The 12,656-nt window shown below is 40.3% G+C and overlaps 1 protein-coding gene across 1 annotated transcript in view; it reads left to right on the forward strand.

The window, feature by feature from the left end:
• The first annotated feature begins 367 nt into the window (after positions 1 to 367).
• Positions 368 to 12,656, forward strand: part of LOC143108316 (NACHT, LRR and PYD domains-containing protein 12-like) — a 46,475-nt gene continuing 34,186 nt past the window's right edge. The window contains exons 1-6 of the mRNA XM_076274132.1: positions 368 to 636; positions 3,234 to 3,347; positions 4,222 to 4,250; positions 4,525 to 4,560; positions 7,407 to 9,381; positions 10,521 to 10,694. Coding sequence (XP_076130247.1) covers positions 368 to 636; positions 3,234 to 3,347; positions 4,222 to 4,250; positions 4,525 to 4,560; positions 7,407 to 9,381; positions 10,521 to 10,694 — 2,597 coding nt within the window. The remainder of the gene's footprint in view (positions 637 to 3,233; positions 3,348 to 4,221; positions 4,251 to 4,524; positions 4,561 to 7,406; positions 9,382 to 10,520; positions 10,695 to 12,656) is intronic.

The raw sequence follows: 12,656 nt of genomic DNA on the forward strand, positions 1-12,656 counted from the left end.
TGCCAGAGTGTGCTCATAGAGTACTCAGAGTGACAGTTTACAAACACACATCTGACCCGAGCACATCAAAAAGTTTGATGCAGTTTTTAATGTGCCTGTGTCCAATGTGAATTCAAAAGCAAAACAATACATAAACATTAGGCTAGGCCTACTTGTTTTTCAAGAGGCCTACATTAATTTGTGTTGGTTTAAAAATGTGTCATTATATCTGCTGCTTATCCTACCAGCCGCTGAAAATGTCTGGCCCAGCTCAATTTCTTGGTTTGAAAATCTGGCCCAACTTAATTTTTAATTGAATAGCCCTGCCCTATACCCTGTTCTGATTCTCAGGGCTGTCCTCTGATTCTCAGATTCTTAAGGATCTATCATGGATGCCCTGAAGCTTCTCCTTCGCACTCTGGAAGATCTAAAAGCCAAAGAACTGAAGAAGTTCCAGTTGTTCCTGACTGTGGGGGCGCTGGAAGGGTTTGATCGTATTCCAAAAGGAAAGCTGGAGAAATGTGATCCCCCAGATACTGCAGGCATAATGGAGGAGGCCTATGGCATTGAAGGTGCCCTGAGGGTAACACTGCTTATCCTGAAGGAGATGAATCACAATGAACTTGCAGAAAAGCTGGAAAAGGAACTGGAGAAGAGGTATAATAGTTGCCTCTAAGATCAGGCATCCCTTTTAACTATCTCTCTCTCTCTCTGTCAGCTATACAGCAGTTACTTCTGAATGAAGTTATGTTGTATTTGAAATGTGGTTCCTACATTCCTTTATCTATTAAAGGTGCTCTAATTGATACAGGGTAACGTCACTTCTGTTGATGTTCAAACAAAACAGGGGGGGGGGAGAGGAGGACATTGCTTCCTAAAATCAATAATTAGTTCCTTAGTCTTTGCTACATTTATGTTTAAAAAGGAGCGCTTGCCAATCATTAAAATCATTCACTATTGGTCCATGGTCAATCGCGGTGTTATTGATCTGCAAACATCCATCATATTGTGAACAGCATTATTTTTATTTTTTTTTAAATATTTTTTGGGGCTTTTTATGCCTTTAATGTGATAGGACAGTTGAGAATGACAGGAAGTTAGTGGGAGAGAGAGTGGGGGTGGGATCCGGAAAGGACCACGGGGCGGGAATCGAACCCGGGTCGCCGGCGTACGGTGCAGGTGCCAAACGGCGATGCCAAACGGCATTAATTTTTGTATAAAACAAAGAGAAGAGGGGAGAGGACACATCCTTGGGGGGAGCCAGTAGAAGATAAAAGATTGCCAGAAAAAACACCGTTAACTTTAACCCTTTGGGATCTGGAGGTTAAAAAGTCAACTAACCAGGCTATTAGCCCTGGGTTGATGTTGTGTGTCTTTAAAAGTCTGTCTGCTAAAATATGGGGTTGAATACAATTAAAAGCTGATGAAAAATCAATAAATAGTAGTCGTACAAAATTCTATGCCCGTTCCAGGTGGTTAAAAACGGCATTGATCAGGCTGCCTGTAGCATCCTCGACCCCCCTTCCTGCCCTGTAGGCAAATTGTAAGGGGTCGAGTTGCGAGTTGTGTTGTTGCTAAAATCTCCTGTTTAATAATTTTTTCAAAAGCTTTCATAATGAGGGAAGTGAGAGCCACTGGCCTAAAATCATGAAGTGATTTAGGTCCTTTGGTCTTAGGCTCAGGCACAGTCACCGACTCTTTCCAGAGATGAGGGACCTGGTGTGATGCTGAGGCTTTGCACAGCTTTTGAGGAGGCGGCCACCAATATTGTCTGGACCAGGGCTCTTCCTTTCCTTCACCCCCCTAAGAATTTTGTGAACTCTGAACTTATCAATAGCAATAGCAACATTGTGTTCTGCCCGTGGTTCCCTGTACACAGACAATTCCTTTGTAAAATCATAAATATTAAAACGATTGTAAAAGGTATTCAATTCATCTGCAAGCTCAGAATCGGTCTTTCCATCAAATGAGAGGTTTTTTTTATTATTAGATTGCAAGCCCATCATTGACTTCACACCATCCCATGCAGGGCGTGAATTATTCAATAGGGATTCGACTTTGTCCTTATATTTAAGTTTAGCTAATGTGAGCTCCCTCTTAACTTGCTTTTTTTATGGCATCCCCTGTTTAAAACTAATATTTCTCTGATTAATGATGCTTTTGACGGATTTGGACACCCATGGTTTGTTATTTGGAAAAATGGAAAAGGCCTTTTAGGGAATTATTTCATTTTCACAGAAACTTATATAAGCAGAAACAGTCACAACAAGTTCATCCAAGTTAGAGCATGCTTCCTTGAATAAGTCCCAGTCTGTGCATCTGTGCATGAGCTCCTGTGTAGATTTTACTGACCAGGCCGGAACCAAACGTCGCTCAGGTTTAGTTCTCCTCAGGACAGTTTTGTAGACCGGAACCAAATAAACAACTTTATCGTCGGACAGACCAAGGGGAGCTCTACTAAATGACTTGCAGGCTCTTTTAACTGTACCATAACAAAGGTCTAAACACTTTGTATTGTAACAATCTTGCAAAGTTGTCTCAGGATGTTTTTATTGGTTACGCACCAAAACACATGAACGTCATTAAACAGGCAACACAAGGGAGGTTAATTAAACAAGCACGATACACAAACACGGTAGTCACATACAATACACGGGGTAAACACATGAGGTACAACATAAAGAAAGACTATACCAGCTAACACATACATGACAAGGTAAACGCCATTACTCATACTAAAACAAACATCAACATTACACACACACACATACACTGCACAGCATTATGGGAGTTCAGTCATGAACCAGCTAGGCTCAGTTCACTTTAGTATGTCTTGTAGGGCAGGTGACATATTGTGAAAAGTTACACAGAGACTGTGTTTTTTTAACAGTGTATTTGGGTCATACGCAGCTAGCGCATGGTGAGGTGATGTTTGCTGTATGTGACAAAAAATGTTTTAGCTTAGAAACCGCGTAACATTGCTTAGAGCACCTTTCACTATAACAATGTTATTGCTGCTGTTTCTACCACACTGGGACCTGCTTCTGTTTATCTACCTGCTGTTTCACACACACACACACACACACACACACACACACACACAGACAGAAACACGCACGCACGCACACATTTTAGAAATGATATTTGTGAACCAAAAATTAGCAAACAGGTCACTGTGGTGCTGCATGTTGAGCTGCAAATTTGGGAAAGATGCGTTGGCTAAATCTATTGTTTTTGTCTCCTCCCATGACCAGACCACAGACACACAGACCAGTGTCTGTAGTGCCCAGTGATGTGTCCATGAAGAGTGATGTGTCCATGGAGAATCCTCTCACGTTCAACAGTGGACCACAGCAGTCTGATTCAAAGTGAGTTTATAGCTACACTATTTTATATTTTCATTTTCCAAATGCTCAAATATATACAAAATGGAGAGAGAGTGCCACCTAGTGGGCAAATTTAGTGTCTACACAATAAGACTACTGCAGTGATTTTCAACCACTGTTACGTGGCACACCAGTGTGCTGTGAGAGATCATCAGGTGTGCTGTGGGAAACTGTCTAATTTCTTTTAATCAGTCCAAAAACATTTATTATTTACATGTTGCAAATAGTAGTCTCTGCCATTGTTGAGTATTTGTGCCTGCAATGCAGTAACTTGCTAAGTAAATAAATACTTTTTCATGTCAGATGGTGGCAGTAGCACAATAATGACCTTGTTAATTAAGTGATGCGCTCAAAAAGTGGCGGTGAAAAATAGATATTAGAAAGCTAGACACCTCGTTAGGCTGCAGAAATGACCGTACATAACTATCGCTGCCATCATGGTGGGGGCAACAATCACTGGAGGCCAATGGAGAAACAGGTGTCTCTGATTGGAAATCAGACAGGTGTCTCTGACTGTCGGGAAGTTTTGCGCATAGACAGTAAGGTGTTTTCCCCCAGTAATACGACGGCCATACTTTCTAATATCCATGGGTGAAAAGATGTAAAACAGTGATGGATACAACACACACTCACTCACAAACACACACATACACACACACACTCACACACACATACACACACACATATATATTATATATATATACACACACAAACACACACACACACACACACACATATACTGTAAACACACCCACAAACACACACATCAGTGTCCTTATGAATATTCTGTATTTAAGTGAATAATTGAAATGCATTTATAATGAATTTGCATTGTCTTCATGCCATGTTTCTCCAGGGAGGATGCAGAGTCAGGAGAGATAGATGGTGAGACTTTAACACATTCTACACCTACCTGTACCTCATGTCTGAATACTTTAACACATTCTACACCTACCTGTACCTCATGTCTGAGTACTTTAACACATTCTACACCTACCTGTACCTCATGTCTGAATACTTTAACACATTCTACACCTACCTGTACCTCATGTCTGAATACTTTAACACATTCTACACCTACCTGTACCTCACGCATGAATACTTTAACTTTGAGTACACTTTAATGATTTCTTTTCTTATCTTTTTGCTTTTTTATCAGAGGGTGAAAATGTTCAAGACTCAAACAAGGAAGATGGTGAGACTTTTATAATGACACAATGATAAGACATGTACAGCACAATTATGATGCAGTAATGATTTATTACCAATATAAATATATTATTAGGATTGTTATGGACATAGATTCAACTTTTACGCAAAACATCACTCATCATAAATGTGCAATATACACAGTTTGGTAATATTTGAAATATTTTGAATCAATAGAGTGTCGTGGCACATTCAGAACTTCAATATGCTTCAATATTTATTCAACAAACGTTTCGGCATTACACCTTCATCGGGGTCACAGTCATAGCCAGGAAGTGTAATGTACAACTACTTTTTAAGCAGTAAAGTCTGAAAATTATGCTCATACAGTTTAAATGAATATAGTATCGTTTACGGTGAAGTTGGAGCTGGCCAGACACTTTTCAAAACTTGCTGTGCCTTGTTTGTTGCGAAGAAGGATGGCGAGATCAGTGGACATTGTAGGCTACACGTAACGCTATAGCTGGGCGAGCTTGCTGTGTTAGCTTTCAGGCTGTGTAGAGATCTTTAAGTTATTACTAAATATTTTATGACATTAGGTTGGTTCTTAACACAATTGTAAAACTATAAGGATATGTTTTAGATTATGAGGAGTGTAGTCATGTCGCAGCTAGTGGCTGTGGAGCAATAGGCTAGCCTACTATCACAATGGTTTAACGCTCCGTCTGTGACTTTTGAACAGTGTGTATGGTTGTGTCCAGTAATGAGTAAATCTATTGATCTGAGGTTTCTTTAAATTTCAGTAGGCTATGTGCTTAGATCAATCAACCTGTGTCTATGCTGTCCCATACAGATTTATCCAAAACCACTGTCAGAAATAGACTTATCTAGTCTCGACTACAAAAGAGATCCATGTTCAGAGAATACCCTTTCCAGAAGAACACTGGGCTCAAATCAAACCTACTCTTGACCTGTTTTACATACTGAGAGAAATGTGCACTCAGATTTGCACAGTCTGTCAAAATCATTCCACCTGCAGTGTTTAGGCCTGGAAAGGCATCCACACAACCAATTTGTGTGCCCAGAATGCACAAAGGGATCCCACATTCTCAATGAATGCTGATTTTATTAAATTAGAAATCTCAGGAAAATGTAGTCTTATTATGAAGTGTAATACTATTCATTTATAATACAAAGAATATATTTAGAAGGCTACTACAATAATCTAACATACAAATGGTACCTCACTGTTGTAATTTGCTAGCGCAGTAGAGTAAGTTAAAGTAGATTATCTTGCATCAAGTGTTGTAGGCCGGTCAACAAACACTTCACTGCAGTCTATGATGCACCTCACAGAATTGAATGGATGGCATTTGAACATGGCTGGCAGATTGTTCTGTACTTCCAGTTTTGTGGGCCAGTGAATTAAACATTAAACAGTGAGCCATTACATTCAGCCAACCTGGAAAGACTGCAGAGACTGTTCCAACACTACAACGCAATCTATAAGAAAGATCTGTGTGGTGTAAGTCACAATATCATGAGTACCAGGTAAAACGGCAAAGCTGGTGTGAGTGATGTTGTATATTGGATCCAGGCAGTGGTAAAATATGTGAGCAAAGTGAAAAACACCTTTGATGATGGCAGTCTAGTGTGAAAAATAATTATGTTGTCGGCCTAATGTTTCTCATTTCATGTAGTTTTCACTAGGCGCCCCTAACAAATGGCAGCGGGACCCCTGCAGGCACAGCAGTTAGGTTACTATGTTGCATGAAGTTAATAAGCAAGCATAGCTAGCGTTATCCAACTATTTCGAAATTGTATGGATGAATAATTTACCGTTATTGTGCTTCTTGTCAGGCCATCACTGTAAATAAGAACTTGTTCTTAATGATCTGCCTGGTTAAATAAAGGTAAAATAAATAAAAATAAAGTTATGTGAAACTAGCTTAATTAGTCTATGCCAATTCAGTGTATAGACTGCATTAGTTTTATGATGTATAAGTCGCACCATATTATAAATCGAAGGACAGCCAAACTATGAAAAAAGTGCAACTTATAGTCTGGAAAATACTGTACAGTCCCCACAGATTATTTGATGTTTTAATGCAGAAAAAAACCCTGGGGTCAATTTTTGCCAGAGTTACACTTTAACTGTGTAGAACTGTTTTGTCGTTGACTATGAGACCACTGTGAAGTTGGTTTCACTTTGGCAATGAGTTCAAATAATAGACGAGTGCAGATGTGTGTAGGCTATACTCTGCTAGGTTTTAGAAAAGCATGGTTTAGTGGAATACCTGTTCCATACATCTTGCGTGCAAATGTGCCGCTGACTATCAAAATGCACTGTTAGAAGTTGCGCTGCTTGCTGTTAAAGGGAATGACCGATGTCATTCTCATTAGTCTAAAGGTTGTTACACCCAAAACACATCCATGACTGATTAAGAAAGATAAGAACAACCTTTTTGTGCCAAGCGCCCAATGTTTGACAACAAAACCATCCCAAATGTGGACTGGACACACCTCTAAATGTATTAAAGCTTTTCACCACTGACCATGCATTTTAGATCGCCAAGATGGAGCCATTTGTGTTGCCTGTGTGCATGTGTGTGAGAGAGCGAGAGAGTTTGTGAAGGGTGTTGTGGGGTGAGGTTGCTTGGTGGTAAACTTCTCCCATGTGTATGCTATATTCAATAAATCACCGGAGCTGTGTCCGGTTTTGAAGCAGCGTCTTTGGAGAATGAATATGTCTTTATTTGAAGTTGAGGCTGTAACATGCAGTTAGGTGTGAAATGTGTGTGGCAGTGATGTTCAAATATGTAGGAAATTTAGCCAGTTTTGGCAGCAGCTATATCATTCCCTTCTCAATAAAAGCTTTTATTTGTCCAACAGATGATGCAATTCAAAAGCAAGTGAGTCAACATCTGAAGAATGACCTGAAGAAGAAATATGCTAGCCTCCTTGAAGGCCCTGAGGAGACTAAAGTCCAGCTGGATGAGGTCTACACAGAGCTCCATGTTACAGAGGGAGTGAGTGAAGAGGTGAATACTCAACATGAAGTTCAGCAGATTCAGGCCAAATGTCAGCAGATGCAGACCAAATGTCATTCAGGAAAAGACATTATCATCAAGTGCAATGACATTATGAACTCTTCATCTGGTGAAAAAGTCAGAACCGTGATGACCATTGGCATTGCTGGAATTGGGAAATCTGTGTCTGTGCAGAAGTTCTGTCTAGACTGGGCAGAAGGAAGGACCAATCAGGACATAGACTTCATCTTTGTGCTTCCATTCCGAGAACTGAACTTAGTTAACTCAGAGCAGTACAGTTTTCACTCACTTTTGCTGTCTTTCTATCCTGAGCTGACTGAGTTGAATGATGTGAAGATATATGGCAACTCAAAGATTCTGTTTGTCTTCGATGGTCTGGATGAAAGCAAACTAGAGCTCAATTTCCCATCTACTCAAAAGCTGTATGATCTGACACAGATATCATCTGTGGGTATCCTGCTAACAAACCTCATTCAAGGGCATCTGCTCCAGTCGTCTCTCATCTGGATCACATCACGGCCTGCAGCAGCCAATCAGATCCCTTCTAGTTGCGTGGATAAGTGGACAGAAATACGTGGATTTAATGACACCCAAAAGGATGCATACTTTAGCAATAGAATGAATAAATACTTCAGCAAGAGAATGGAAAATGACCATACTGACAAGATCATTTTGCAAATCAAGACAAGAAGGAGCCTCTACATCATGTGCCACATACCGGTTTTTTGTTGGATCCTTGTCTGTGTGCTTCAAGACATGCTGACTCCCAACTCTAATATGGAAATACCAACAACCATGACTGAACTCTTCATCCACTTCCTTATCATGCAGACAAACAGGAAGAACCAGAGGTGTTCCGGTGAAAGTGAAAAAAAAAGAACTGAGCTACTGAAGAGACACAAAGAGCACATATTGAAATTGTCTGAACTGGCATTTAAACAACTGGAAAAGGGAAACCTATTGTTTAGCGAAACAGATCTGACAGAAAGTGACATTAAGGACAATGATATTACAGAATACTCTGAGATGTTCACAAAAATCTTTAAGAAAGACCGTATTTTCTTCAAAAGACCATTCTACTGCTTTGTTCATCTGAGTGTTCAGGAGTTTCTGGCAGCTCTCCATGTGTTCTATAGTTTTGTGAGTGGGAACTATGAGGCGCTGAAGCCCTTTACAGGGCAGATGTGTGCACCTGTTTCTGATGGAGCTGAAGCATCCAATCCTCAGCTAGAGGAGAAGAAGAAGAATCCCAGCAAAATAAAAACATTCTTCAAGAGAATTTTCCTTCAAGAGAATGAGCCTTCAGCCCCTCACAAAGACGATACCGACCAAAAAAGAGAGAGTCCCCTGGAGAAGAAGATATCACTGCATGTTTTGTTAAATGGAGCCGTGGATAAGTCCTTACAGAGCAATAATGGGCACCTAGATCTTTTCCTGCGCTTCCTTTTTGGAATATCACTTGAGTCGAATCAGGAACTCCTCCATGGCCTTCTTCCTCATGTTGAGGACACATCAAAAAGTGTCAAAACAACCTCTGAATACATCAAGAAGATGCTAAGTGAGGGCAGCAATGCAGTTGAGAGATGCCAGAATCTGCTACTCTGTTTACTTGAAATGAAGGACAGCTCACTTCATGAGGAAGTCAAAGGACTGATGAAATCTAAACAATACCTCACACCTGCCCAGTGTTCATTACAGGCGTACATGCTTCTGATGTCAGAGGACGTACTGGATGAGTTAAATCTGAGGACATACGACACGTCCCAGGATGGTCGGGAAAGATTGCTCATTGTACTGAGGGTCTGCAAAAAGGCTCAGTAAGTGAGGATATTTGCCCATTTGATGTATTTCTATGTATGTTGTAATACAGACATACTGCACACACACACACACACACGTATTTCATGTACTGTATGTATTCATGTATTTCTTATGTATGTTGTAATACACACATACTGTACACACGCACACACACACACATATACACACACAGTTGTTTTGAGACAGGTAAAGAGGCTATAGCAGTAATCCAGGCGTGAAGGGAGAAAAGGCATGTACAATGTCTCTGTGTCTTTATAAATTAAAATAGATTTTTGAGGTGATATACTGGAACTATATGTACATCTCAAAAAATGGAATATAGTGGAAAAGTCCATCGCCCTTCCTAGACTAGAGGAGATCATTGCCGGTATTTTGACCAAATAAGCTGATTAGAGCTCTTCCCAGGTCGACATGTCTGTATTATAAATTATTTATTCTAATATTTTGAGGTACAGGATTTTTGATTTCCATGAGCTGTATACTGTAATCTGTGAGTTTAAAGATTTTTTCTGAAGATCATTTGCTGCGCCCTCATGGTACTCTGGCTTTCACCAGACCAAGCTCAATCTTTTAAACATTCATGATGTTTCATAGCAACAGAGAAGGAGATCATGCCATGAGAGCTATAGCTCAAAACAAAAAACTGCATCTTTAAACTGAAAGTTATGTCATGTAACACTGATCTGAAGTCACATCGATTTGATGTGCTTTTTGTGCTTAACACATAATCCCATGTGTGACATTTCATAGTTTTGACCCTCCAGTTTTCTAACCCACAATTGAGTACACATGTCCAACCTTCTGCATGCTAGTGCATACAAAGCAAAATGTTTTGTTAGGTTTTTCAAAGCTGCCACCTTTTGCTGTGATAACAGCTTTTCACACTCTTGACATTCTCTTGGCCAATTTCATTTAGACACCTGGAATGTGTTTTAGCTCATAGTTGTGACAGTTTTATGCTGCAACATGAACATTGTAAGAAAAAAAACATACATAAGACTAGGTGTGCCCAAACCTTTGACTGTTTGGGTATGTACTCCCATAGTACACTGTAAACTGCAACTTCATCCATAAAGTAAACCAATGTAATATGGAGTTGAAATAACAAGGCTATATATTTGTCCTCCCATTGTAGACTGGCCAGCTGTGATCTCAGTGGAGATTCCTGTAAGGAAATATCATCAGTTCTCCAGTTAGAAAACTCACTGCTGACAGAGTTGGACCTGAGCTATAATCCCCTGAAAGATTCTGGAGTGGAGCTGCTGTCTGCTGGACTGAAGCACACTAACTGCAGACTGGACACACTGAGGTTAGTCATGTGAAATGTTATTCGGTATGGTCAACTAAGACATGAGAAACATCATCCAGATTGTGAAAGTGATTGTTTCATTACTTATTTTTGTCATCTGAATTATAACTAGATGTACCGCATAACGGTACAAAATATGACCGCCACTCAGTCCTGTACATCCATTCCGCGAAAATAAATCACATTAACTTAATCAATTTGTCTCCATCTTCTACTCGATCCCCCACTCTTGAAACTTTTATGTATGCTTGTTTGGCATGCGTGTTTGTGGGCCGCACAGAAAGTAGCTTACTGGCGCTGCATAGGTGAATAGATTTGTAGCACTTGCCAAAAAATTTGTAGCATTGTTCTAAAACCTTTTAAATCTCTAAACAATCACAAGTAGGGCAGTTCATCACAGTCCATCCATTGCAACTGGACTGATGAAAGGTACACCTGTAGGCCACAATGTATGTATTTATTTATTAATTTATTTATTATTATTAAACAAAACAATCCCTGTCAGATCCATGCAGTTTTCAGCAGCGAAGAGAGGTCATGTCATGGATTTTTGTGAATGTTTCTTCTTCTATATAAAGAGTTTAGTCATCTAGTTCATATGATATTCAACTTAATTGTCAATGCACAAATTAAATACCAGTAGTCTAAAACAAAATGCAGTTTTACCCAGTGGTGCACATTTTAACGGGCCAAGTTGAAGAGCTGCTGTCCGTTATTGTTTGTGCAAATATAGGCTGATTCATGTTCCCTTGCATTTTGCAACTGTGAGGTCCATGGTTAGCCCAAGCTCAATCTTTTAAGAAATCGAAAAAGAAATCGCCGGCAGATCAGGCTAGGTTTACCCAGCCTAGTCCATGGTAGGCGCCCGATAGAAATATTGTTTAATTTTGCGATTAAGATATCCATTCACTGGCGCCCCCTCTGCGACGTTCGCCCCCCGGTTTCAGAGCTATTGTAAATGCAAAAATGCATAGAGGGAGTTATGACTGTTGACTGTTAAACTATAAGCTATATAAGGTAGGCCCTATGCTAGGCCTATTACACAACATATATTGTCACTAGGCTATGCTGGCGACCCAAATAAAATCCCCTTTGGGAACCAACAGTATCAAGCGGACTTAGGCTGCCACCTCTTGGCGAAAAGTTAATAGTTTTGCATATCAGTAGTAATACATTTCACGCAGCTGCGTGAATCACAAAAAGCGCCAATTAAATGAACACTTCTAAATGGGACCCACTGTACAGTAGCTGAAGGTCTGTGGCTAAAGCAGCCATAATGAAGAAAGTGTTATCATTGTTTGGATACTTCATGTTCAACATATGCTGCGTAGGCAGCCATCTTTATTGAATGAGAAATTCCAACAGCATTCTGGGTGTAATACGTAATGTAAGAAGATAACACAAGGTGGCAGGATAGGGTATTACTAACACAGGTCTCAGACCATTATCAACTATTACAACATGCCCCTTTTTGAGCGGTGCTTTAGAACACTTCTGAATGAGGTACAAAAATACAAAGTGTTCAAGACCGAATTCAACTTAACTGGGAACAATATCAAAACATACATGAGTGAGGTATTGTCCAACACTTATAACTAATTGACACTTGTAAGACAGAGGTCCCAGGACATGTCTTACTATGAGGCTAGGTCCTCAGCACCTGCCTTTGTACACAGCACTTTTCATTAGGTGTACACAAAGTTGGGGTCTTTTGTAGGCCTGGTCTCCCGTCCGGATCGCCTGGGTGCCAGCGATTGTGGTGGCGGTAATGGCTTTAATGGAGACACAGTTCTCGAAGGGACTGGAACTTTGCCAGGAGGGTCATTAGGTGTGGCTGCCTGAGAAGTTGGCTCGGTGGCAACCGGATTGGTTGCATCACACTTAGTGGTGTCAAGTGGGGCATCCCCATCACTGTCAGGGAAGCCGAGATCTGCATAATGAGGGGAATGAGCTGCTGATTGT

The sequence above is a fragment of the Alosa pseudoharengus genome, unplaced genomic scaffold, assembly GCF_046254945.1.
Source record: "Alosa pseudoharengus isolate Yale_2024_CS ecotype anadromous, Long Island Sound unplaced genomic scaffold, YU_APseudo_1.1 YU_APseudo_1.1_scf_1, whole genome shotgun sequence".
NCBI classification, from domain to species: domain Eukaryota; kingdom Metazoa; phylum Chordata; class Actinopteri; order Clupeiformes; family Clupeidae; genus Alosa; species Alosa pseudoharengus.